The 27,032-nt window shown below is 49.8% G+C and overlaps 1 protein-coding gene across 1 annotated transcript in view; it reads right to left on the reverse strand.

The window, feature by feature from the left end:
• GALNT16 (polypeptide N-acetylgalactosaminyltransferase 16) overlaps positions 1 to 27,032 on the reverse strand; it is a 97,607-nt gene that overhangs the window by 23,882 nt on the left and 46,693 nt on the right. The window contains exons 2-7 of the mRNA XM_066273463.1: positions 12,501 to 12,658; positions 8,927 to 9,025; positions 7,925 to 7,992; positions 7,304 to 7,369; positions 4,287 to 4,408; positions 1,630 to 1,717 (exon numbers count right to left, since the gene is read on the reverse strand). Coding sequence (XP_066129560.1) covers positions 1,630 to 1,717; positions 4,287 to 4,408; positions 7,304 to 7,369; positions 7,925 to 7,992; positions 8,927 to 9,025; positions 12,501 to 12,658 — 601 coding nt within the window. The remainder of the gene's footprint in view (positions 1 to 1,629; positions 1,718 to 4,286; positions 4,409 to 7,303; positions 7,370 to 7,924; positions 7,993 to 8,926; positions 9,026 to 12,500; positions 12,659 to 27,032) is intronic.

A 27,032-nucleotide genomic window follows, 5' to 3' on the forward strand; every position in this document is an offset into this window, starting at 1 on the left:
CATTGGTGACTCTTCCCCTCACTCTGCCACCCCTCAGAGTCTCCCTTGATCCGAGCCCTGCTCACAGAGGGCCCTGGGCAACCGTGCAGTCATTCCTTCGCTCAGAACAAAACGGGTCTCTGCCTGCCCTTGTAGAGTTCCAATCTACTGGCCAAGACAGAGATTACAAGATAAATCAATGAATGGACAATATGCCAACTAGAGGTGAAAAAGTGCTTAATTAATTAATTAATTAATCAAGGGTGAGATGCCCATGCTAATAAGGGCAATCAGAAATTTCTCCCTGGTGAGGTGACATCTGAATACAGGTCTGAATGAAGGACTGATCCATGCAGATATTTTGGGAAAGGGAATTCTAATTGGGGGAAATAGTAAGTGCAAAGGCCCTGAGGTAAATTCCCAAAGTAGAAGTGTCTGGCTCCCTTCACAATCTCACTCAATCCCAAGATCTAATCAGTGGTTATGTCCATTTACTGGAACTCTGGAGCCCAAATACAATATCTGCTCTGGCCTCTAGCTCTCAGCAATTGATTCCCTAAGCAGCCTGCTTCTGCAATGATGTACATGTTCTCTATCTGCACTGTCCTGTATGGTAGACACCGTCCCACGTGGCTACTGAGCATTTGAATGTGGCTAGTACAGCTGAGGAGCTGAATTTTAAATTGTATTTAATTTGAATTCATTTAAATAGCCAAATGTGGTGTTTGTCTACTGTATTAGCACAGCTCTAAAGTCTATAGACCAGAGCTGTCCAGAAGAAACATAATGCAAAACAGAAATGCAAGCCACATATGGAATTAAACATTTTTCTAGTAGCTGTATCAAAGAGTAACAAGAACATATGAAACTAATTTAAATAATACATTTTAAACAAAATGTATCCAAAATGTTATGTCAACTTGTAGTCAATAAAAGAGTTACTAATGAGATATTTTAAATTCTTTCATATTAAATCTTTGAGCTTGACTGGTGGTGGCGCAGTAGATAGTAGTAGATAAAGCATCAACCTGGAACGCTGAGGTTGCTGGTTCAAAACCCCAGGCTTGCAGGGACAAGGCACACAAGACAAGCAACAACTATGAGTTGATGTTTCCTGCTCCTCCCCCCTTTTCTCTTTCTCTCTCTCCTTTCTCTAAAGTTAATAAATAAAATCTTTAAAAAAATTCTTTGAAACCTCCTGTGTATTGAATACTTGTAACACATCTCAAGTCAGACTCATGTTTCAAGATTGCAATCCCAGACACGGCTATGGCTACCATACTGGACAGCACAGGTGCAGAGCATTCCCAGGTCCATGTTAGGAATTCATGCAAGGTTGAGGGTTCCCCCTCCCCCACCCCCAAGACAGCTGTCATATCATGTCCTTCTGCTAGGACATGGCCATGGTCCCTGAGCTGGCAGAATCTGGAAAAGCTGTGTCAATATTTGGGGGGAGCGAAAGACTAGCTTGGCTCTGGCCCTTTGTCCCCATCCCCAGGGTTCTACCCAATCCCTTTTCATTTTCTGGAAATAAGGGTGTCGTGAGACCCTCTGGCACAGCTGGGAAGAAGAACACGGAGCCAGGGCTGTTGCCTGCCCTCACCTGCCTCATTTCTGGTCTAGAGCCCCTCCCTTGGTAGCAGGACCCACCTCCGCGAAGGTCAGCAGATGCAGCAAGGTAGGCAAAATTATCCAGACTGATGACATCAATGATGGGGCTCACCACGTGGGTGTGGTCCTAGGAGAGAAAACACGAGATGGGGTGAGGCCAAGGACTCTGTGGAAAAGGGCCAGCTTCCTGCTCTGGGAGGAAGGGCTCTCCGGGACATCAGACCATATACTCAGCACTTCCTGCAGGACAGTTCAGGCTCCTGGGAGCTGTCCTGTATCATCATTATCATCATCACATCCAAGCTCCTGGAAGGTCCCGCCTGGGTCCCCTGGGCACGATGCTCTCCCAGCTTCTGCCTTTCCCATCATGTTGAGACCTGCTGGATTCTCGGCTCCTCAGTGCAGCTCTCGGATTGTTTCGGCTGAGATTCCTTCCTCTCTCAAGCCGCTCTCCCAATTACCGTCTAGATAATTCCTGGGACAGTGAATCATAGGCTGCCTGAGGTAGTTCTTCTGTTGCTGGTTTGTAGCGTTGTTTATTCACTGTCATCCACCTTTGTACATGTTTGGGTTGAGTCTTCCCTACTGAGCCACCAGCAGCTTGAGGGCAAGGACCCTGCATTCCCTGTGCAACCTGAGTGTCATTCCTTTCGTGCCACATCCACTTCAAGGTCACACTCACTACTCCCTCCATCACCTCCAGGAGACAAATCTACCTCCAAACATTGATGGGTAATGTCAATTTTATTAAAGTTCTTTTCACCGGGGGTGAATTATGTCATACACCACATGTGAAACTTAACGGCCTTCTATTAGCCCTCTATGGAGGGACATGGGATAGAGCCCCTTCTTTCTTTCCATTCCCTACACTCTGCAACCTGGAATCCAGCTCTGCTTAGGTCGCATCCGTCTCAGGACGGTACAGCTTGGGAGGTGGAGGATCAGGAGGGACCACCCACGGTTTCTCCGTGGGGGCCTCACCTTATCATTCTTGTAGACTTTCTTGTATTTAGATCTAATTCACATTTTTATAGCAATTTTATTTGATGCACCATAACATTCACTATTTTAAAGTGTGCAATTCAGTGGGTTTAGTATAGTTGCAAGGTTGTGCAACCACTATCAAATTCCAGAACATTTTCATCACTCAACAAGAAACCCTGTACCCATTAGTCATCACTCCCTCAACTCCTGACAACTGGTCTACTTCCTATTTCCATGAATTTGTTTATTCTGGACGTTTCATATAAATGGAATCATATAATATATGTCCTTTAGTGATGGGCTTCTTTTACTTAGAATAAGGTTTTCAAAGTTGATCTAGGTTGTTATGGCTGAATAACATTCCATGGTATAGATATATCACATGTTGTTTACCCATTCATAGTTGATAGACATTTGGGTTGTTTCCATGTTTTGGCTATTTTGAATAATACGGCTCTGAAAACTTGCATACAAGTTTATGTGTGGAGTATGTTTTCATTTCTCTGGGGATATGTCCAGCAATAGAATTGCTGGATCATATGGTAACTTTATGTTTAAACTTTTGAGGAACTGCCAGACTGGTTTCCAAAGGGCTGCGCCATTTGACATTCCCACCAGCAATATGTAAGGCTCCGATCTGTCCCCGTCCTCCTCACCAGTGCTTATTACTGTCCATCTTTCTGATTATAGCCATCCCGTTAGGTATTTCCCTAACGACTTAAGAATGCTGAGCATCTTTTCATGTGCTTGTTGGCCACTGTGCATCTTTCTTGAAGAAATGGTCATTCAAATCCTGTGCTCATTTTAAAACTGGGGTATTTGTCGTTTTATAGTTGAGTTGTAATCACCTCATCCTCCCCTCCATCTGTCCAAATCCTCTCCATTCTAGAGAACAGCAGGCACCTGGGAGGGGCCCCCATGCCCTCACCTCTCCTTGAGCACACTGTCCTCTCCTCCCTCCTTGGGCTTCCCAGCCCGGCCCGAACCACCCCACCCCCACTCTAGCACCGGACCCTGCCTCCCCCAGGAGGAAAACGGCCACTCCCACTCATAGTAATGTCTTTACAGCTCACCCAGGCTTCATCCAATTTAATTCTCACAACAATCCAGTGGAACAAATATTATAATTATCCCCTTTTTTTTTTTTTTTTTTTTTTTTCATTTTTCTGAAGCTGGAAACAGGGAGAGACAGTCAGACAGACTCCCCATGCACCCGACCGGGATCCACCCGGCACGCCCACCATGGGGCGACGCTCTGCCCACCAGGGGGCGATGCTCTGCCCATCCTGGGTGTCGCCATGTTGCGACCAGAGCCACTCTAGTGCCTGAGGAAGAGGCCACAGAGCCATCCCCAGCGCCCGGGCCATCTTTGCTCCAATGGAGCCTTGGCTGCGGGAGGGGAAGAGAGAGACAGAGAGGGAAAGCGTAGCGGAGGGGTGGAGAAGCAAAAGGGCGCCTCTCCTGTGTGCCCTGGCCGGGAATCGAACCCGGGTCCTCCGCACGCTAGGCCGACGCTCTACCGCTGAGCCAACCGGCCAGGGCCATTTTCAAGACAAGAAAGCTCAATGAGGTAAAGCCTCTCATGAAGTAGCAGACCATTTAGACTCCTCCTCTGCCTACCCAAATTCAAAGACGGTTCGTATGGCCTCATGCCAAGAATACGGGGGGCATGTCCCGAGAGGCAGAGCTCCCCCAGGGACAGACAGACTCACCTCCTTCACCCGCTGCAGCATGGGCTGCAGCCACTCGATGTTCACCTCACAGTGGCTGTCCAGGAAGGTGAGGACGGCAGCTGAGGCCACATCTGCCCCGCGAACCCGGGATCGGATCAGCCCTGCAGCGGAAGCGGGCGTGTGGGTGCTGAGCCAGTCGGCTTCCCAGCTGTTCCCACAGGGGCTTCGGGTTCCTCTGAGTTACTGTGATTGGACTGTACTTTGTATTTGCTTATTTCCTCCCTCTCTTTCTGTCTCTCATCCATTCATCAACCATCATTACTCCAAGGTCTTTCTCAGGAAGCCCTCTGTGTGCCAGACACTATTCTGGGCTCTGCCTACCCAACTGGGGAACAGTCAGAGTTCAGTAAATGGAAACTGCAGTGAAATCTGGTTTGGCACCAAAGGAGAACCAGAAACCCAAAGCCGTGCCCCCTGCCCTCTGGGAGCCTCAGGGCAGTCCCCTCCGGTTGCACTGTCATGTGTGACATGGAGAGAAGCTTCTGGACGAGGACAGGCTGGAGTTACTAGGCTAGCCCCTCCACTTACCTTGAGCATGTTATCTAACCTCTCTGGGCCTCGGTTTTCTTTCTCCCTCCCTCCCTCCCTCCCTCCCTCCCTCCCTCCCTCCCTCCCTCCCTCCCTCTCTCTCTCTCTCTTTCTTTCTTTCTTTCTTTCAAGACTTATTTATTGATTTTAGAGAGAAAGGAAGGGGAAGAGAAAGAGAGAAACATCTATCTGTTCCTGTCTGTGCCCTCACCGGGGATCGAACCCAGTAACCTCTGCATAACCGGACAAGACTCTAACCAGCCAAACTATCCGGCCAGGTCTCGGTTTTCTTACCTTGAGATTCCAAGAGAGAGCAATCCCTGCCTGTCGGGGAGAATGCCTGGTGCCCAGGAGGCCTATGAAGGCTAGATCCTGCCCTGCTCCACCCCATCCCTCCACAGGCTAGCCTGCGGCTCACCGACAGTCAAGCAACGGTCTGGCTTTTGGCCGCTGCCGGCTCAGGGCTAGGGAATTACCTGGGCAGGACAGAGGAGGTACAGCTGGCCCTGCTTCTGCAGAGCAGCCAGTGGTTCCCTGTGAGCTGTGGGGACAAAAGGGCCTCCCTTTAAGGATTCGGAATACAAGTCGCTTCTTGGAGAGATGTCCCTGGCCACACCTCTGCCTCAATCCACCTCACTATCCATCCATCTTTCCTAAAGTCCATCTGTCTCAGCCTTCTACTCCATAGGTAGCTATAAATCACCTAATTTAAAATTCCTTAATTTAATTGCATAAATTTACATCTATGTTAGGGAAAACCCCAGGGAATAGCATATTCCCAGAACTAAAGGCACCTACAACCCTGTACAGTAAGTCCTCACTTAACACTGTAGATAGATTCTGTGACTTTAAGTAAAATGACATATACCACATTTCCCCAGGTATAAGACGCACCTTTTTTGGAAAAATTTGGGATCTAAAAACTGGGTGCATCTTATACAGTGGTTGTTAAGTCACTTAAGAAGTGTGGCATTTCAAATGCCATAGATGGAACTGAGGATGAGGCAATATACGAAGACAGTGATTCGTCATCAGACACAGATGAGGACAAGCTAATGGATGGGAGTTTTGACAGTGATGAGGAGTTGTATGAATTTTATGATGAATAAAAATTTGAGTTCAATAACTTTATGTAGTACATTCTTTTTTCAAATTTCGGGCCCCCAAATTAAAGTGGGGAAGTGCAGTAACAAAGCCTGTTTTTGTTTTTTTTTACCATAGGCTAACTAATATAAGCAAGAATTAAGTTCCTACAGCATCACTCAACATTATAATGAAGCCACATTATTTGAGGACCTGCCATACTTAGAAATTTCCCTCTGGCCTCTTCTGTTCCAGTATAAGGTCCCCTTAGCCTGATCTGTCTTTCTTATACACCTATCATCCATCTCCCTCTCTGTCTCTCTCTCATGCGCTATGTGCATGCAAATGCACACCCACCCACGTGTGTGCAGCTTTGGTGGCTTCATACTCTCTGCCTTATCAAATCTAAATGTCTTTCTCTGGCTTAAGGTCCTCTGTCATCTACCCTCGCTCCTCCCACTCCTCCTGCCAGCCAGGCCCGGACTCCCCTGGGAAGAGAGAGTAAGTAGAAGTAGGTGAAGAGGCTGGGCTCTGGGATGAGCCCCTCCCCAGGTTGGAATCCTGGCTCCTCTATTCATTCCCACCATGGGGAAATTAATGAACCTCCTTAAACTCCAGTTTCTTTATCTACCAGATGGGGGCAATGGACTATTATGGGGACTGACCTTGAGAAAGCAGAAAAAGGGAGTGCCCACTATGGGAGGGAGGCTATTAGCATTCCCTGTGTACGCAAGTCTGACCACCTGACCAAGCCTCTGCCTGCAGGGTCCCTGATCCTGGAGTGCCCTCTGTTGCTCTGCTGTCTTGCAGCCCCTCACCCAATTCAAGCCCATTCCCTGATCACTCCCCTCTCCTCCAGCACCCGCTCCTCCAATCTCCATTCCACCACATAATTATTATGTAACCAGCCTGTTGCTGTGGTGGATGGATTCTGACTCCTCGACTACATCACGGCTCTCTGAGGGCAGGGACCCCGTCTTACACTTCTTTTGTGTCCCCTACAGTGCAAGCACAATCCTACGCTGCAGCTGACGCCCCAAACACCTCTTAGCTGGAAGTGAGGTTACAGCTGCTTTATACTGCCCTTTAATTGTCCCAAAGCATTTCCATAGAGCCTATCTCACTTAATCCTTACAATAGCTGTGCAGAGCAGAAAGAGAACTATTATTATCCTCACTTCTCCGTAGAACAACTTTCCTACAGTCGTGCTGAGCTAAGGGCTGACCTGGGATAACTGAAGGGTCTTTCTATAGACTTTGGTTCTTACCACAGGGATGCAGCAGGGCCCTGCTGGTTTGTATGACATGGCAGCAAGAGGAAGTGGGGAGGTGCAGAGGCCTAGGCCAAAATGAGTCTGAGGTAGCACCCAGGGTCCGAGAACTCACCTTCCCGCCGGTCGTTGCGCAGGCACTTGACCTTGGGGATCCTGGTCAGGAGCAGACAGTCTTCAGCTGAGAGTGGAGAGAAGGAAGCTCATTCAGGTATGGGCATAAAACCACAAGTGGTTTGGCCATGACTGGAACTGCCCCGGTGCTGTCCCCATCCTAGGCCCAGAGGAAGGGCTGGAATGTGGAGGCGTAGAGGAGCATGATCACTTCTAGTGGCCAAAGGATTGCCCTGTGTCCCCCACTCCCAGGCCAGACGAAGGACTGCCTGTAGTCTTGACATTACCCCTAGGGGCACCAGAGAGCACGACCACCAATCTAACGTCCGTGGAGGTAGACTGAAGGGATGATTTTCTCCCCGGTTGTAATAAGGAAGGGTGCTGCTGATGTTTCAAAAAATTTCTAATTTCTCTCATTAGTGTCCCATCAAAGCAACATCACAGTTTCCCCTGCTTTGGCACCAAGAACCAGCATGAGGGAGGGCATCTAGAAAAGACTGATGATTCCAGTAGGGGGTAGAGGCCGGCCTGTGATGGCCAGGACAACCTCAAGAGTGCTTGCCCCAGCATTCTGGGGCCATGGAGGTTTGGAGGAGTGCAGCAGAAGAAGGTGAGTACTTACGATCTGAACTGAAGTCATCCACTAAAATGATCTCCTGGATCAGGTTGGCAGGAGTTCGGTTCAGGACACTGGAGCAGTGATGGGGACAGAGGAGCCCAGATTTAGGGGCCACCTTCCGTTTACCTGTCCCTGTCATGGGGCTCCCACACCACCCAGCTCGGGCACCAGCACACTGCTGCTTGCAAATCCTCGGGCCCTGAGCGATGGTTGGGGAGCACTGTGTTCTTCAAGCTCTTCCAAGGACCAGGATGAGCCCGCTCACTGGACTCTCGGGCATTTGGGGTCCACCCCAGATGGCGGGTGGGGACTGCCCTAGTTTAATTGTCAGTGGAGGATTTATAGCTGTTCTGGCTGCCTGCAGGGGGCCACCCCAGCTGGACAGAGCTGTCTAGCTGGAAAGGTAGTCAGGCTCATTTGGGCCTCCTGAGTCAGGAGGGCTGCTCGTGGGAAGCCCCCCGACTCTCCCCACTCCCACCCCCATCCCACATCTTCCTCTCCTCCCTGGGAAAGGAAACCCAAGCTTCTTTCATGCCTGGTATACCTCGAGCACACCTTTCCAAATCCTCTTCTCATCCAAGTTCACTAAGGAAACATGAATAGAAGTGAAACTTGACCACAGGACCAAGCTTAGGAGGATGGAAGAGGCACCCCTCTCTGAATCGCTGACAGGCTCCGACTGAGTCGGCATCACCCACCTGAGGCCTCACACCAGCCCTTTCCTGCTTCCTGACCCCTGCACTTCCGCTTTCCTGCCAGGGACCCGACCTTGTGTTAGACTGTGCACCTCACGAACAACTGGACTTCTGGGGTCTTCCTGACCCTGATTCTCCAGCCCCAGCTTTGCAGAAGGCAGCACTCCCCCCCCCCCCGCAGTGTCTGGGGGTTTCACCCCCTCTGGCCACAGTACCCAATCTCAATACCCTCCCCTGCCAAGGGCTCAGCAGGTCGCCCTGGGCCTTGGGGAGCAGCACCATCGAGAGGAGGGTCCCGAGGCGAGCTTACCTCCTGACCGTGCGCAGGAGGGTAGACCGGGCTTCATTGTGGAAGGTGATGATGACGCTGGTGGCCGGCAGGTCCGTGGAGTAGGACACGGATGGACAACTGAGAAGGGAGCAGAGAGGTCAGGGGGCAGCTGTGGGAGAGTCCTCGGGGCAGGTTTTAAGACTTCTCTTTTCCCAGCCTGCTGCCCCCGGGTATCTCTGTGGGTCAGAGAAATAAAGCCTGAAGCCAGGATGCGGGTCTTGCTCCTTCATGCCCACGCTTGACCCATTGAGCCACCAGCTCAGAGTCCTTGGAGGGTCACCAGTGGGGAGGGACCTTCCCAGGCCAAGAAACTTTCCACTGGACACCTTCAGCCTGGGATCGCCATGGTCCCTAAAGTGTTAATGAGGGCTCTGACCACGTGCGGGCAGCGTAGGGGCCCAGTGTACAGGCCCAGCGTCCAGGCCCCAGGCCCCTACCCATAGACAAAACGCCCAGCTGGATGCAGCAGTCAAGAGACCACGGCGTGGGGGCGGGGGACAGCCTCCCAGCCTCCTGTTTGTCTCTGACACCCCGCAGCCTCCTTCTCCCCGGCTCCCCCACGACATTTGGTAGGATCTGGAGGGGAATCACCCCCATCCTGCTGTCCTGTGAATTCCTCCCTCTCACTACCTGACACTAACAGCTGGCTGGTGACACCAGGCGGGGCAGCAGCCGCTCTGGGACTCTGGGAGGAAACTGTAGCCTCTGAGAAGACACCCAGGGCAGTGCACACCAGCCCACCCTCCTCAGCAGCTCTGGGCTCGCCATCTCCAGACACCACATTTTTAACCATTGGTCCCTGCCCACCCCCCCACCCCCGGCTTCAGGAAAGGGAATGACAACACCCCACTCCCACCAGCCTCCATCCGTCTCTCTGCAAAGGCGTGATGCACACTCCCGGGCAGGCGGGAGGGTGGGCGGTGGAAGGCGGCCGCCCAAGCTGGCTTTCGTGGCGATCTTCTTTATCAGAATTGCTCTGACTATTCCAGCAGTGGCCATTTTTTCATTATAGCGTTCATTCCACTGACTGCAGCCTGCAGCCGAATTCCCAGGCCTATTTCTTGCCCTGCAGAGCAGACAGGGTCAGACAGGCAGGAGGTCCACCAGCCTGGGGCCCCCGTGAGAGAAATCCTGAGAGGTGGCACAATAATTCTCCTTGGGAGGGGATGTGGTGGTGGGCGGAGTAAGAGGGGCAGGGAAGTTCACCTCTGTCCCCTGAGAGGTCAGGCTTCCCAGTGCCCGTCCTCCCAGAGCAATGCTGATTTGTGGCAGCTGGGGGGGGGGCTCAGCCTAGTGAGATGGGAAGTGTTAGGAGAAGCAGCCCCTTCCTGGGTGCCCAGCGCCCAGCTGCCCAGCATGAACCTCTAGGGCTCCAGGTCTCTGTCCTTGAACCGCAGCCATCTGGTGCCCACGAAGGGCATCTGGAGTGCGATCCCCATTCTCCACCTGAGGTGGTCAGTCTACCACCCCCCATCTGGACAGCGGGCTTGACCCCTCCCCCAGCCCTCCAGTCTGCCCCACCCTGCATTTCTCTGGGATTTATGTCCACGACGACGGGGATTTATCCAGTGCTCCCCGGAGTCAAGAACCTCAGAAGGGGTTTGTCTCATGTCTGCATTTTGAGTTTGGGGCTATGGAGCTGTAGGTCTGTTTTGCGTGGTTTTAGGTCTCCCCTCAGGGGACGCCGCTAGGTTAAAGGCTGAACCAGAAACTAGCCTAGAGTCCAGCTGAGGCGGCGACCTGGAGGGCCAAGGGGGACTGTGGCTGACCCCAGAACACCTGGCTCCCCCATGGGAGGTCCTGCCATCAAAGCCAGCACCTCCTCTGCTCCTCCCGCACCCAGACTCGCACATGCACGCACGGACACACACCCTGGATCCGCCTCGGGCAACTGAGAAGGCCGCGCAGCAGCTCTGGGGCAGGAGGGAAGGCCTGACTCACCAGCCCACCACTGCCTCGGACTTGAAGAGTCTCACTATAAAACGGAGTGTCCACCAAGAGGAAGTCCCCCTTTCAGGGTCTCAGGGAACCTGAGGAGGCTCCTGGTGGGGACGGGTGGGCGGCCTCTCAACGCACAGACTTGGGTCAGTAGAACCTCCGGACCCTGGGGTCTGGGTTGGCCATGGTAAGGGCTGCCCGTGAAAGGCCTCCAAGTAGAGCTGCCTGGACATAACCTGTAGGCCTCATGGAGCAGGCAGACATGATGGTAGACTGCCCCAGGGCTGACTGAGAAAGAATTTCCAGGGCCTGAACTAGCCATTAGACCCAAGTGGAGGCCTTCCTGAGGAGCAGGGCGGCTGCCCTATTTGGTGACATGCATTGTTTCTGGAGACCGACAGTGCTGGGCTTAAGGGCAGGAAGAGCAGTCTGGGGCTCCTCCCACCTCGTGTCCATCTTACGTTGCACAGACCGCCAAGCCCGCTGGACTTCAGGCACACCTCTGTGAGTGACAGAGAAGGTGCTAGAAGCAGGTCCCCTTCTGTACCATTATCTCACATATATCTTGTTTTTGGAGTAGCTGCTTCAGAAGAAGCAGTGATGGACCCGCGTCATTCTTGCCTACCCTCACACCAGGACCAGGCCGGCGCTGGGCACACAGCTGGGTCCAACACAGCCCGTGAAGGTCATTCAAAGCTGCAGGCACACGGGTGGGTCGGCTCCAGCAGCCCTTGCTGTTCTGGTGGGTGTCTGCACAGAGAGCAGAGGCCCCCTAACTAGCCTGGGTTAGCAAGGAACCCTCCCTGGAGGGGGGACACTGAAGGTGTGTGTGGGGGAAAGGGGGCCAGGGGAGGAAACAGAGTGGGTAAAGGCAAGGAGGGAGGCAGGGGAAGTACAGAACGGGGAGTACTAAGTGCTAGGTGAAAAGGACCAGAGACGCCGATGGGGGTGCCTGCCATTTCAGGATAAGGAGCTCAGACTGCTCCCACAGGTGAGGGCAGGAAGACTGGAGGTGGTGACTCATGTAATCTAGACAGAACACAACAGGGCCTGGACCCAGGAGGGGCTGACGGCTTGCCCAAGGTTGGTCACTCGCCCTGAGCGGAGTCGGAGTGGACATCAGCGTGGAAGGCACCCTCAGTCCTGGGCTGCAGGCTCTCCCAGCCACCACCCTGGGAGAACTAAGAACAAGACTGGGCAGCATTTCTGGGAATTTTGAGGAAGTGAGGGCAGTGTGGTCAGGGCTGGTGGCCCCATTCACCCCAGGTACCACCAGCAGGGCACCAAGAACACCTGGCTGGCCCACCCCCTCAGACCTTCCTGTAGTCCCCTGGCAGGTCATTCTCACTGGGACTTCAGACTGAGGCGCTGAGGGACCTCCCTGGTCCCAGCTGGGAAGGTCCTTGGCTGTCTCAGGACCTCAGGAGGTCAACTGAAGTAAACAGGAGTCAGGTAGACAACTGAGGGTGAGAGTGTGAATGTCTCGGGAAGTAAGTAGACTGAGTTTGAGGAAATCCTCATTTCTTAAATCCACGTGACTGAAAATAAAACAGGCTAACCAGGGCTGGCCCTTCCCTCCACCTTTCTTTTCCCGTCAGCACGGCGGGGGCCGCACCTGTAGTGGCGGGTGTCCCGGATGGGTCGGTCCGAGCTCAGCTTGTCGCTCTCCAGCTGGTTGAAGGCGTGCTGCCTGTAGGGGTCCTCTCCAGGCTTCAGCTGCTTGGCCGCCAGGTACGCCTTCTCATCAAAGCCTCTTGAGGGTGTTCCCGTCACCTGAGACAGAGGTCAGCATCAGAGGGGCCCCTGGAGAAAGTAGCCACTGTGTGATAAGCACTTACTACCAGGCGGGAGCCAACCGCAAGATGTCTTTTGTACCTGACCCCAACTCCCTGAGCAGGAGATCATTATTTTCCCCACTGTACAAATAAGGAGACTCGGGCTCAAGAAGCCAAAACAGCCTGACCAAGTGGTGGCGCAGTGGGCAGAGCTCAGACTGGGACGCTGAGGACCCAGGTTCGAAACCCCAAGGTCACTGGCTTGAGTGTGGGCTCACCAGCTTGAGCGCGGGGTTGCTGGCTTGAGTGTGGGATCACAGACATGACCCCATGGTCACTGGCTTGAGCCCAAGATTACTGGCTTGAGCAAGGGGTCACTGGCTCGGCTACAGCCCCCCAGTCAAGGCACATATGAGAAAGTAATCAGAAAACAACTAAGGTGCCACAATGAATTGATGCTTCTCATTTCTTTCCCTTCCTGTCTGTCCCCTATCTGTCCCCTACCTCTGTCTTTGTCTCTCTCACTAAAATAAAAACAAAACAGTGTCTGTGTGTGGGGGCAGGGAATATAGGAACTCTATAGAAACTCTTTGCACTTTCTGCTTAATTTTATAAAGTTAAAAAATTGTTTTGTTTTTTAAAAAAAGGTAGTCTGTTTTGTTAAAAGACCAAGGTCAAAGCTAAGTCAGCGGTTCTGGATTCAAACTGGTAGTTCTAACTATGAAACCCATACTCTCGACCCCTTTGTGTCCTGGATATGGAGAGGGTGACTGGAGCACACCAGACCCCCAAGATGTGATGTCCTGAGGAAATCGCCAAGGAGGTTGGAGGTTGCCAAGCTACCAGCAGATTGACAGGCTCTTAGGAGTAAACTTGGACCTGACATTGGGATAGGTATGATCAGTGAAGCACCAGGGCTTAGACAAACTGCTACAGAAAGCTGCCTCTGAGGACAGGCAGGCCCTCGCAGGCTTATGCCAGAACAGCTAGAAGTCAAGTGCACAGACAATGATGCATCTTCTCAGGGACTTCTGCTTGCTGCTGCAATAGCCGCATGTCAGACCTACTGGGTCCGCCGGTGCTAAGGGCTGGGAGTGATGGATGACAGATGCCATGGCCCAGCCTCCCTCCTCTTAGCCACACCCTACTTTGTGCTCCCAAAGCCCCCCATAAAAGACACCGGAGAAAAACACATCTCCAGTCCTGACCCTGAATGGGTCCTGACATCTCATTATTTGAACCAAACTGCTGGTTGGATGTTTTCCAGAATGCCGTGAAACATCATCAGCTGTGAGTGCCTCCCAACTCCAACCTCTTTCCCCTGACCATCAGTCTGGGCTGGAGCCCTGGGCACACACAGGCAACAGGAAGACAGATGAAAATTGTCCATGCACAAAACCCCTGAAGGAGAACTCTGTCACAGGCCTGGTCCCTGGACAAATGACCCCAGGAAGGCAGCTGCATGTGGGACAGAAAACTGATATGTTGGGTGGGGCTAGGGAACATCCACCAGCAGCCCAGGGCCTCCACGTTCCCTTGACAGCCCAGCTCCCAACCTCACTGGACGGGAATGCAGAGGGCTCCAGGGAGCACCGATCTCCTTAAAGGGTGCCGCTTGAGTGTACTCGCCTCCAGTTGCATCCTGTCCGAGGAGCCAGTCCCTGTGCTCCCTGAGGTCAGAGCCAGTAAGGGAGATTCCCTCGTGTGGCCACTGGGCCCAGCCAGCCCCATGCTACACACAGGTGCTCAGGACATCGGTGCTCAGGGTGGTGACAATGGCTACTGCTATCGCACTGTGATCTTCTGAGTTGGTGCCATGCCAAGGGCTGGACAGATGTAACAGAGTCCCTGTGGTCTCAATATCCATTTCAGGAGAGACTGAAGGAGGGAAGGAGGGAGGGAGGGAGGGTGTTCTGACGTGAACCCTGGATTGCTAGAAGGACCTAAGCTGTCCAGCTTTGAGTATGACAGAGAGCCTTTGTGTCCTTCCCACCCTGGAAAAGAATGGGTGCAAACTCTGCCCCTCTCTCTTCCCGTGCAGGGTCAGGGAGGTAGAGAGCAGCCTCCAGTTGATGGTTCAGGAGCTAAAGTAAAACTGCAGAGGCTCCCAAAGGGAGAGTATGCTGCATAATTATCCTTCAAGCCGGCTGTGGGAAACTAAGTGTATTTATTTAGGACTTACGGTCACTCTGTGGGCTCAGAGGTTTTCTCATCTTGTACTCACCCATCGCCTAATAAACACTGACAGAGAGCCACCCATCTACCAGGCACTGGGGCAAGCATCTGGGAGTTCCAAGGATCAGCGGAGCATTATCCATTTGCTCACACATGCTTGAATTCACTCACTCATTCATTCATCCACCCATTCATTCAACAAAGCTCTGCTGAGCACCAGCCACGTGTCAGGCAGTGGAAGGAATGCTTCTGAAACTTCTCCTATCCCCAGCCTTCCTGCGCCTCCTTCAAGGCTTCCTCGGGGCCAGAGAATGCTGGGGAAGAGGTCTGCTCAGGCCAAGGCTTTCCTGAGAAACGCCTCTCAGGGCCTTAAAACTGAGCTAGACAGCCTCAGAGATGCTATCAGGAAACTACTGCTGCTCCTGCCCACAGCCCCACAGCCCCCAGTGGTCCCACCCTCCCCCAGGTCTAGACCTTCACCTGAGAGACAGCTTGTGAAGCAGGGTGCCATGGAAACACCAGGCCTAACCGCTCCCAGCTCTGCTTTCACGGTGGCCCAGAGGTGCGCAGGGTTTGGAGCTGGAACATAGCTTCCCCTCTGTCAGCCAAGTAGAGGGAATTCTGAGGAAGAGCGTGCGGTGACCTCTGCGGGGCCGCCACCTCCTCTCCAACCTGCGCCGTTCTGCCTCTCGCCAGTCACCACCCAGCGCTCTCCTTCCTCGATGTCTAGCCCAGTTCACACTCCCACACCACAGCCCATCCCTCCCAGCTCTCCAACTCGCCTTTCCCTTTGGCCCTGTTCTTTGACCTGGAGACTTCCAGACCTTTGACTGTCCCATGGGTACCTCTCACTCAGCACCTCAAAATGAATTCCTCATTGATCTCCAAAGCAGCTGTTTCTCCTGCGCTGCCTGTGGCAGACATGGGCAGTCCCATCCTCTGGGTCCTCCACGCCACAAGCCCAGGGGTCCCTGGTGCCCTCCCCACGCTCCTCAGCCTGGCTTAGATCCCTGACCTGAGTATCCACAGGCGGTGTCCTATGGACATCCCACAGTATTATTACTGAAAGTGTAGTATGTGCAGACACTATGCAAAAGGCTATGGCCTGGCCTGTGGTAGCACAGTGGATAGATCATCAACCTGGAATGCTAAGGTCACCGGTTTGAAACCCTGGGCTTGCCTGGTTAAGGCACATACAACAAGCAACAAGTAAGCAACAAACAACTAAAATGAAGCAACTATGAGAATTGATACTTCTTGCCGCCCCCCTCTGTAGAATCAATAAAATAAAATCTTTAAAAAAAACGAGGCTATACAGACAGAAATAAGTACAAAGCAATATGGCTCCCAGAAGAAGAATCTAGGAAACTAGCCCCTTTTTCTCCCCCATCCCATGCAAGGCAGACCATGAAGGGTCACGAAGAACCCCTCCACCCCTTACCTTAGAGCACAGGTCGCTGGGTAACCCCGCCCCAACCCCAGCTGGGGCAGGAGCTCTGAAACAGCGCAGGCACTGTGGACTGCATACGGTGCGTGCTGCTCCCTTCTTCCCTGCCCCGAAGGGGAAGTGTGTTGCTGCTATCCTCTTTCCCCATCCATGATGCTTACTTAGCCTATCGGCATGCGAGAGGTAAGTGAATCCTTTGGCTCTAAGCTATGGGACCAGGAGAAGCTATATCTGGGTCAGCCCGAGAGGACTGAGATCCTGGGCTTGGAGCCACGGGATGCGACTTGCACTATTGCCCTTTCTGGAGGGGCAAGCGCACTCCAGGCTGTTTGTGGAGTTCTTATACCACATGGCTGACATCTGTATTCACTTCTCTTTCTTTTCCACTAGATGGTGGGCTCCTCATTTTTGAGCTCCCGGCACCTGGCATTGAGAAGGTATTGAGGAGGCATTTGCTGAATAAAGGAGTGGATGAGTGAGTTAGTGAATGAATGAATGAATGAATGAATACCTAAACACTGTCTCGGCTCTCAACTTACTGATCATCCACTGAGGAGAAGACAGCAAACAAATGGGAGCCTCTGCCATATCATGTGACTTTCATCATGTGACTGTACCTCAGGTCCAAGCCCTGGAGCTCACAGTGGCCTAGGAGACCGGGAGTGGGTACCCTGCCACCTGACAGAACTCGGCTGGTACCACTGCCCCCTCCCTATCCTCCAGCCACACTCGCTCTCCTTATGTTTCTTGGGCCAGCTGACACCCTTCCTCTTAGTCCTTTTGTTCCTTCTGCCTTCTTTCTGGAAGGTTCTTCTCCCAGATGTCTGCACGGCTCCCACCCTCAGCCCCAGCAAGGTCCTGCTCAAGTGCGGCCTCTGCTGTGAGCCTTCCCTACTACCACCTGTAAAACTGGGACTCCAAGCCCACTCTCCAATGCCCTATCCGCCCACCCTGCATTGTTTTTCCTTACAGAGTTTTGTGCCAGTCTATGTGTATTTTCCTTATTTATTTTACCTTTTTGACTGTTTCTTCCCACAAGAGTATAAGCTTCACCGGGGACAGAGATTGTCTATATTGTTTAATGCTGGATTCCAAAGACCAGAAGGTGCTTGAGTGATCACTGGACTAAAAAACAATGGAAAGTAAGCCTGACCTGTGGTGGATAAAGCGTCGACCTGGAACACTAAGGTCGCCAATTCCAAACCCTGGGCTTACCTGGTCAAGGCACATATGGAAGTTGATGCTTCCTGCTCCTCCCCCCCTTCTCTCTTTCTCTCTTGTCTCTCTAAAATGAATAAATAAAAATCTTTAAAAAAAATGGCAAATGAAAACATGAACGATGATCCATCATGACCTCAAGCAGCTTCCTCCCCTGCTCCTCACACACATTCTTGGCTAATACACGCTAGGAACTGAGGTGGACCAAGGAGGTGCCAAGCTACTTTTTGCCTGCCTTAAGGATCTTTTTGCCATCTCACATGCTCCTGGCAGGGCTGTCAATCACTCTCTCCTGTCCCATCAATGCCTCAATCACTACCACACAGGGGTGGGCACAAAACCCAGGCTAGGCTGATCTTATCACTGCACCCCCAAAGGGATTGGTTCAGGTATGGTCATGTGACTCACTCTGAGCCAATCAGAATCTTCCCTGAGATTTCCCTGCAAGGTGAGCTATTTTTATTTTTTTAGTGAGAGAGAGACAGACAGAGACATACAGACGGGAAGAGAAAGAGATAAGAAGCATCAACTCATAGTTGTGGCACTTCAGTTGTTCATTGATTGCTTTCTTCTATGTGCCTCAACTGGGGGGCTCCAGCTGAGGCAATGATCCCTTGCTCAGGCTAGCGACCTTGGGCTTCAAGCCAATGATGTTTGGGCTCAAGTCAGCGACCATGGAGTCATGTCTATGATTCCATGCTTAAGCTGATGAGTCCGCACTGGCAACCTGGGGGTTTTGAACCTGGGTCCTCAGTATACCAGGTCAACACATTATCCACTGCACCACTGCCTGGTCAGACTGTAAGGTGAGCTCTTTTTATCAGCACTGCTGAGTTTGACAGGTGAGAGTCTTCTTGCTGACCACATTGAAAGCTTGTCTGTACAGAATGGTGACTACCGTTAACAATAATGTATTGTACAGCATGGGCAAAAGTAGGTATCAGTTGTATTGTGATTTTCTTTGTGTGTGACAGAGAGAGAGAGAGAGACAGAGAGAAGGACAGATAGGGACAGACAGACAGGAAGGGAGAGAGATGAGAAGCATCAATTCTTTGTTGTGGCACCCTAGTTGCTCATTGATTGCTTTCTCATATGTGCCTTGACCAGGGGACTACAGCAGAGCGAGTAACCCCTTGCTCAAGCCAGCGACCTTAGGCTTCAAGCCAGCGACCTTTGGGCTCAAACCAGAGACCTCAGGGTTTCAAACCTGGGTCCTCTGCATCCCAGTCCAACACTCTATCCATTGCACCACCACCTGATCAGGCTATTTTGAAGTTCTTTTAAGTTAATAAAGCTATTGTAATAATCATAACTTGCATGTCTTTTTCCATGCTAACAACTGTAAGTCTACATACTTTTGCCCACCCCTGTATATGTGCAAGTTGCTAAGAGAGATCTTAAAAGTTCTCATCACAAAAAAAAAAAAAGTCATTATATGTGGTGATGTTAATAGATTTATTGTGGTGATCATTATGCAATATATATAAATATCAAATAATTATGTTGTATAGTTGAAACTAGTATGTTATGGTCCATTATATTGCAATTAAAAAATAAAAAATACTGTCTTGATGAAACCAAGAAGAAATAATCAGATCCAAGACATAGAAAGAATTCTAATGATATTGTTTGGGGTCCCTGGAGTCAGTCATACCTGTTCCAAAATTACTTTGGGATTTTTAAAAATCTATCTATTATCTATCTATCTATCTATCTATCTATCTATCTATCTATCTATCATCTATCTATCTATCTATCATCTATCTTTTTCTTAAACTAGTTTTAGTTGAGTGTTTTTCTCTAATGACCAAAAGTCAGAAATGTCAGTCCTTGGTCCCTTCAATGAATAGAAAACCATTCTCAAAAAGTAAAAAACAAACTGCAGGATTCCATACATTGGTGGGACATAAAAGCGACACTAAGAGGCATGGACAGGAGTGTGGTGGTTACGGGGAGTGGGGGGAGGGAAGGAGGGAGAGGGGGAGGGGGAGGGGTACAGAGAGAACTGGATGGAGGGTGGCGGAGGACGATCTCTCTTCGGGTGATGGGTATGCAGCAGAACTAAATGACAAGATAACCTGGAAATGTTTTCTTTGAATGTATGTATCCTGATTTATTGATGTCACCCCATTAAAATAAAAATTTATTTATTAAAAAAAAAAAAAGTAAAAAACAGCCCTGGCCAGGTAGCTCAGTTAGAGCATTGTCCTGATATGCCAAGGTTGTGGGTTTGATCTATGGTCAGGGAACATACAAGACTCAACCAATGAGTGCATAAATAAGTGGAACAACAAATTGATGTTTCTCTCTCTCTCTCTCTCCCCCTTCTTCTCTCTCTCTAAAGATCAATTAAAAAAAAGAGTAACAAAATGAGCCACTGATCATAATGACATGGAGCAGGTGGCAACCATTCATTCCAAGATGCCAGGCTGGTCTCTGCCATCTGGTCCAACGACTTGAGCCTGGAGATGGGTGGGACATTCCCAAGCAGCAAGTCTGTGGTCAGGCTTTGGAGTGAGGAAGAGTGGAGGTTTCCATCTGAACCATGGCTTAAGAGGCCCTAGGTTTGCCACAGCCAGGAAGAAGGTTGGGGAGACGATGAGTGACAACCTGATGAACCCCCGACAGCCCTCTAGTCCCTTGCTGAGCATTCTTGGCTGACATTTAGGCAGCTGCCCCCCCCACCTTTGTTCTTGTGGGAAATGTCATATCTAGCACTTCATGTCCAAAAAGGTCAATGCATCTGAAGTTGTTTAAAGCGAAATAATGACTCTGCTCTATAAAATGGGAAGAATTATTCCTCATCTTAGAGTTTTATTTTCAGTCCATCACTTCAATTAAACTTTGAAACTTGCCTGACTTGCTTCACTTTTTTTCTAGCTAGATTTGCATATTTCTTTCTGACTTCTAAATTCAGAAAACAAACAGCAAAAGGGAAGGTCTAAAATAAGAAAGAAAAATATTTTCCATGTCATGTTCATCAAAAACCATTCAACACAAATCCCCAAGCCTTGTAAACTTTCTTTTAAAGCATACACATACCCCTACATTTTAGATTTAAACAACTCAGACTCTTTTTAAATAACTGTTGTCCAATTTCCTTTTACTGCCAGTAAAACAGGTACCTGCCGGGTTTGCCTTTCGATACATTTCAATGGAACTGCAAATAAAAAGGCTCGGTCCTATTTTATGGATGCCTCCTGACTCTTTTCCTGACTCTGCTTTAAGCCCAAACACCTGGCGAACAAAATGTGATTCCCTACCACTCCCCGGAGAACAAAATCTCATCTGATGCTATGTCCCAAGTTGAAAGGCTGCCATTCATTACAAGAGCTGGGAAACTAAGAACATGATTCACATCTCTCTGAGCACGGTCTCAGGTTCCGCCTCTCCCAAATGAAAAGGCAGGTCCCCCAGGGCCTCCCCATGAGTCACTGGGTTCTGGGGAAGTGGCCAACTCCACTTGGCCTGCCAGTGTTGCTCCTCTCCACATGCTGGGGGTGGCACAGGGCCGGGAACCTCAGCTTGGGGACAGGGGAAACTCACGTGGGGTATCAAGGGTCCCTGAGCGACCTGCCCCAGACGTGTTCCCATCATCCTCTTCACATTGTTCCAAGGTAGTTATTATAGGGGTTACCAGCCTGGGCTTTGAAATCTGACAGCCTGGGGATAGAGAGCTAATGCTTCCTACTCTCTTACCTTTTCTGAGCACGCTTCTTCATCTGGAAAAATGGGGATTCTCGGAAGGATTAAAGGAGATGCTATAGATAGGTGTTTGGCACAGTATCTGATACATAAATTGCAATTATTAATTAGTATTAGCTCGCCTGCCTTTTACCAGTGGTTCTCAACTTTGGCAGCATGTGAGAATCATCCAGGAAGATTTTTAAAATCCTGACGTCTAAGCCTTTCCCAAGACCGATTAAACCAGACTATCTGTAGTTGTCACAAAAGCACCAGGAGCTGCTAAAGTTCCCTGGGAGGTCCCAGTGTGCTAGCAAGGCTGAGCTGCTGCTGTTTGCAGGTGCAGGGTGGTGAGCTAGTCATGGGCTGGTGAAAGCACAGGACCAACAACTAGGAGGGTCTCCTCTGGTCCCCTGCCCAAGGACCCTCCCGAATCTGGTGTTTGGCCTCTATTTGTACTGAGTGGGAGCTTCACCAATAGTGAAGCCAACTGTACCTCAGCAAGAGTTTCCATGGCTACTGTGGAAACCCCCACCTTGCCCCACCTATGTCCACAGGCCTGGGAAGCCCACCTTGGGCTTCCGGTTACATTTCCCACAATGACTTGACTTTTCTTGAGACTTGTTTGGAGGTTCTAGCAGGGGAGCGCAGCCACTCATATACCCTTGACCGAAGAACGGTCCTCTCCTCTAGCGGGGAAGGTCGTCCTCTTCGACCGAGCGCGCAGCTTCGGGAGGGACGCACATGGAGCGGTGAGGGAGGAAGGGGACACCCGCCTAGCCAGCCAGATCAGCTGAATCAACCCTGGCGATCAATGGGGTGACAGATGTCGCAGCCAGATCGCCCTCACATCCGACTTGACTTTTCTAGGAGCACTAACATGTGGTCTCACCAGGAAAGAGGGGGGTATATTGTCCATTCCCTTAGGAATCTCAGTCAGATAGGGCCCTCCATGCAAGGCTAGGACAAAGCATCAGGCCCACCGCTCCAGATGATCTCTACTCAAGCTCCCCAGGCCTCATTTCCTGCACTCTTCCCGGCCCAGGGACCATGTAGGGACAGAGGGATTCTAAAGTTGGTCCTCACTAAGGTTATGCGGTGTGACAGCTCAGTTACCACCTGCTTACCCAGCTGGGGAGAGCATTCTTTATCTGCGAAGGGTACCAGAACCTTGCTTTACCCTCCCAACCCCTCCTCTGCAGAGCATGAGGAAAGACTGGGCCTTTTCTACAGAAACGAGCTAACGCTGACTGCCTGCTGAGGGTCTCCTGTGAGCTAGGCGCTATGTGAGGTGCTTATTTCTAACTCCAAGCAGCCCCGCCAAACCTACTGCTCACAAACATTAGGGGATATTTTACTGCTTCATATTCATTTGGAAATATCCCCTAACTTTTGTGAGCAGTATAGATGCTCTTCTTCTCATTTTACAGAGGTGAAAAGTGAGGCCCAGAGAGGTAAAATGACATGCCCAAGGTCACACAGTGTTGAGTGGCTGTGCTGGGACTAGAATTGAGGCTGTCTGGCTGCAGAGCTTAAGCACAAAGCTACCTGTATGTGCCTTCAGGCGACTCCTGGGCCCAGATGTGCTTGGCACCACCCCCTTCCAATTCTGAGTCCCTCGGCTCCAAAGGAAATTGGACTCTGGCACCTGGAACACAACCAGGTCCTGACAAGTGCAGCTTGGAAGCTGCCTCCCTCCTCGGCTCAGGGTTCAGATCATCAGGTCATGGCTCAGCTGGGGACTTGTCCAGTGCTGTCATCTCTTGGCCTGACGCGGGCATGGAAACACTTCTCTGCTTATGGCTAGGAAGACTACGGAAAAAATGAAAAGTACAAGAGTCTGTATTACTCAGACCTAAAAAGCACACAACCAAATTTCATTGGGTCTGCCCGGGGCCCTCCTTGGTCTTCCCAGCCAGGGACACCCTCAGGGTCCTGATGACCTTTGTTGCAATCATAGCAAAGGGGGAGACAAAGCTAATTCCTGTTTGAGTTCTTGTCGGTTTGATGGTACCAACCCCCAAACGATCTGCAGCTGCGAGAAAGGAAACCAGTGGAACAAACTGCCGAGGCAGGGCAACCACAGGGCCCCCAGGCCCCAGCCACGCCATCCGGCCAACACATGGTGCAGGTCACAACCCCCCCACCCCCCACTCTGCTCTAGTCACTCAACTGTAACGTGTCAATGTTTGTGTGTTAGCATTGCACTTCGGGTGTTTCATTTCAGAATCTATTAAACTTGAACCTGTCAGATATTAACTGGAAAAATAAAAAGAATACTAGGCCATGTAACACACAGAACACATACAGTGTGATTATTTCAAGGGTAGCAACAGCCTCCTGTCTCACCTTTGGAGGTCAGGACCAGCTGGGCCAGGACCAAATTCAACCCATTAGAACTCAACAAGACCTTCATCATGGGCTGGGAACCTCAGTTTATAACGCTTTTCAGAACAAAGAGCCAAATTAGAGTAGCAGCGGATGCAGTACATTATTGGCATTGTGGGTCAAATGCAGAAGGACATTACCTATGGTTCACGACTAACAATCAAACAGGTTCAACCCACCAATAGGAGAGAGCAGAACAGAGACAGACTTTTAAAATCAGATTAAGTGGCCCTGGCTGGTTGGCTCAGCAGTAGAGCGTCGGCCTGGCATGTGGAGGTCCTGGGTTCAATTCCCGGTCAGGGCACAGGGGAGAAGCACCCATCTGCTTTTCCACCCTTCCCCCTCTTTTTCCTCTCTCTCTCTCTCTTCCTCTTCCACAACCAAGGCTCCATTGGAGCAAAGCTGGCCCGGACGCTGAGGATGGGTCCATGGTCTCCACCTCAGGCACTAGAATGGCTCTGGCTGAAATGGAGCAAAGCCCCAGATGGGCAGAGCATCGCCCCCTTGTGGGCTTGATGAGTGGATACTGGTTGGGCACATGCGGGACTCTGTCTGACTGCCTCCCCACTTCTAACTTCGGAAAAATACAAAAAAAAATCAGATTAAGCAAAAAAGAAAAAGGAAGAGGGCTGGGGGACTGGGAAAAGGCAGCCTGCCTTATATGTAACTTTCTTTGAGGGCCACTTCTGGGGCAGGCACAACCTGACTCTGCCCGTGGACTACACCTTTCCCTACAGCCAAGTATTTTATCTGGTACAATACAAAAATTGGCCATAACCCCTGGTTGGCTCAGTGGTAGAGCATTGGCCCAGCATATGGATGTCCAGGGTTTGATTTCCAGTCAGGGCACATAAAAGAAATGCTCATCTGCTTCTCTATTCCTCCCCCTCTCACTTCTCTCTCTCTCTCTCTCTCTCTTCCCTGCCCCTCCTGCAGCCATGGTTCAATTGGAGCAATTTGCCCTGGGCACACTGAGGATGGCTCCATGGCCTCTGCCTCAGGCACTAAGAAGAGCTTCGTTGCTGAGCAATGGAGTAATGGCCCAGATGGGCAGAGCATCACCCCCTAGTGGGCTTGCTGGGTGAATCCTGGTCAGGATGTATGCGGGAGTCTGTCTCTGCCTCCTCTCCTCTCATTAAAAAACCAATAAAGCCCTGGCCGGTTGGCTCAGTGGTAGAGCGTCGGCCTGGCATGCAAGGGGTCCCTGGTTCGATTCCGGGCCAGGGCACACAGGAGAAGCGCCCATCTGCTTCTCCACCCCTCCCCCTCTCCTTCCTCTCTGTCTCTCTCTTCCCCTCCCACAGCGAGGCTCAACTGAAGCAAAAGATGGCCCGGGCACTGGGATGGCTCCTTGGCCTCTGCCCCAGGCGCTAGAGTGGCTATGGTCGCGACAAAGCGACGCCCGGAGGGGCAGAGCATCGCCCCTGGTGGGCAGAGCGTTGCCCCCTGGTGGGCGTGCCAGGTGGATCCCAGTCGGGCGCATGCGGGAGTCTGTCTGACTGTCTCTCCCCGTTTCCAGCTTCGGAAAAATACAAAAAAAAAACTAAAAAAAAAAAAAAACTAGCATAAAATCTGGAAGCAGAAATAATGCTAATACTTTTAATGGCTAGAACCTAACTTCTGGGATATGCTAAAGATGCAGTTTTATTCACTGAGAAATCAGAGGCATAAATCATCTAATCATGCCGTATCAGAGATGCACGTGCTGGGATGAATGAAAATGTGGCGTTATGCATCACACTCATTGCGGCTTTTGCACAGTACACTGAACCATAATTGTTAATGAGTAACAACATAATGACTATGTCATGCTTGTAATATAATCTAAATAAACAACTTATTATATATGTTCTTTATATATAAAGAATATTTTATGTTCTTCCTATATCCTCAGTGATGTAAAGACATAAATCCCCCCTGACTTAATCTACAAACTCAATGCGATTCTGATTAAATAATAATCGTGTTGGGGGTAGGAGAGGGTTCCACTGGAAGAATTTAAATACAAGCAAACAATGAGGGGAAAAATCTGAAAAAAAAATTAAAAATAGTGAACTAGACTTACCAGACACTAAGACATATTAAAGACTGCAGATTTTACATGACAAGCTACTACTGGTACATGGCCAAATAGATCAATAAAAAAAAAAACACAGAGGTCAGAAACAGACCCAAGTACAAATGCAGGTTGGCATAAGATATAGTTGCACTTCAAACAGCAAGGCAATAGGAGAGATGTGAATGATGTTTTAAAAGAAGTGACTAGACAGTGAAACAAATAAAGCTGAATCCATTTCTTAGACCAAAATAAATTCTAGGTGGCTCAAAAATTTCAATTTAAAAAAGCTAAAGGCATAAAGAAAAAATTGGTTACTTTTTGTTTTTGCTTTATTTACAACCTTAGACATAAAATGCAAATGTCACATAAAAAATCTACATATAAAAACTTAAAAAAAATTTTTTAAGGCTAAAAACACCCAAATTCAAAATAAAAACATCACACTGGGAAAAAAACATTAGCTAAATATGAGCCAACAAAAGTCTAACTTCTTTAATATGCACAGACTCTTACAAATCAACAGGAAAAGGAACAATAATTCAAAACCACTGTGAACATAAAGAATATGAACAAGTAGTTCATAAAAATATGAAATACAAGAGATCAATAATAAATGAAAAAGTGTTCAACCCTGTTTATTATTAAATAAATACAAATTAAAACAAGATACAATTTCTTGCAAATTTATCTGACAAATTCAAGAATGATTATTAGTATAATGTTCAGTGTTTTTAAAATTTAAAGAAATAAGAGTTCTTATGTTGGTAGATTATAAACTGGTATGACCAAGGCTGTCTGACAAAATCAGCATTTTATTTATTATATTTTTATTTGAATTAATTGGGATGATATTGGTTCGCAAGACCATGTAGTTTTCATGTACAACTCAATATAACACCATCAACACATTGCATTGTACACCCTCCACCCCAAGCAAAGTGCTTTCCACCCCCCCTCCCCCACCCCCTGCTCTGCCCACCTCCATTTTGCCCCACCCCCTTTCCCTCTGGCTACTGCCACCCTGTTGTCTGTGTTATATACCTTTTGTTGCTAATCCCTTCACCTTCTTTCATCTGGTCTCCTCACCCAACATCAACACTTGAAATACTACTTTTTGACTCAGTATAAGTTGCATTTTTCGGTAAATATATACCTGATTTTCCTGAAACAGTTCCAGTATAGACGTTATACGATCCCCTTACATTTTTAGGTATTAACTCTACAATTAAGATCACATGAGTACATGAAATGTATAAGTATATTTATTATGGTAGTATTTATAAAAAGTGCTGGAAATAACTTAAATGCCTATCAGTAGAGGTCTAGTTAAATAAATTATAGTTTATCCTTACTTTAGAATTCTAAACAAATATTAAATGGAGTAAATTATGTATGCATAGC

The sequence above is a fragment of the Saccopteryx bilineata genome, chromosome 4 (assembly GCF_036850765.1).
Source record: "Saccopteryx bilineata isolate mSacBil1 chromosome 4, mSacBil1_pri_phased_curated, whole genome shotgun sequence".
Classification (NCBI taxonomy): domain Eukaryota; kingdom Metazoa; phylum Chordata; class Mammalia; order Chiroptera; family Emballonuridae; genus Saccopteryx; species Saccopteryx bilineata.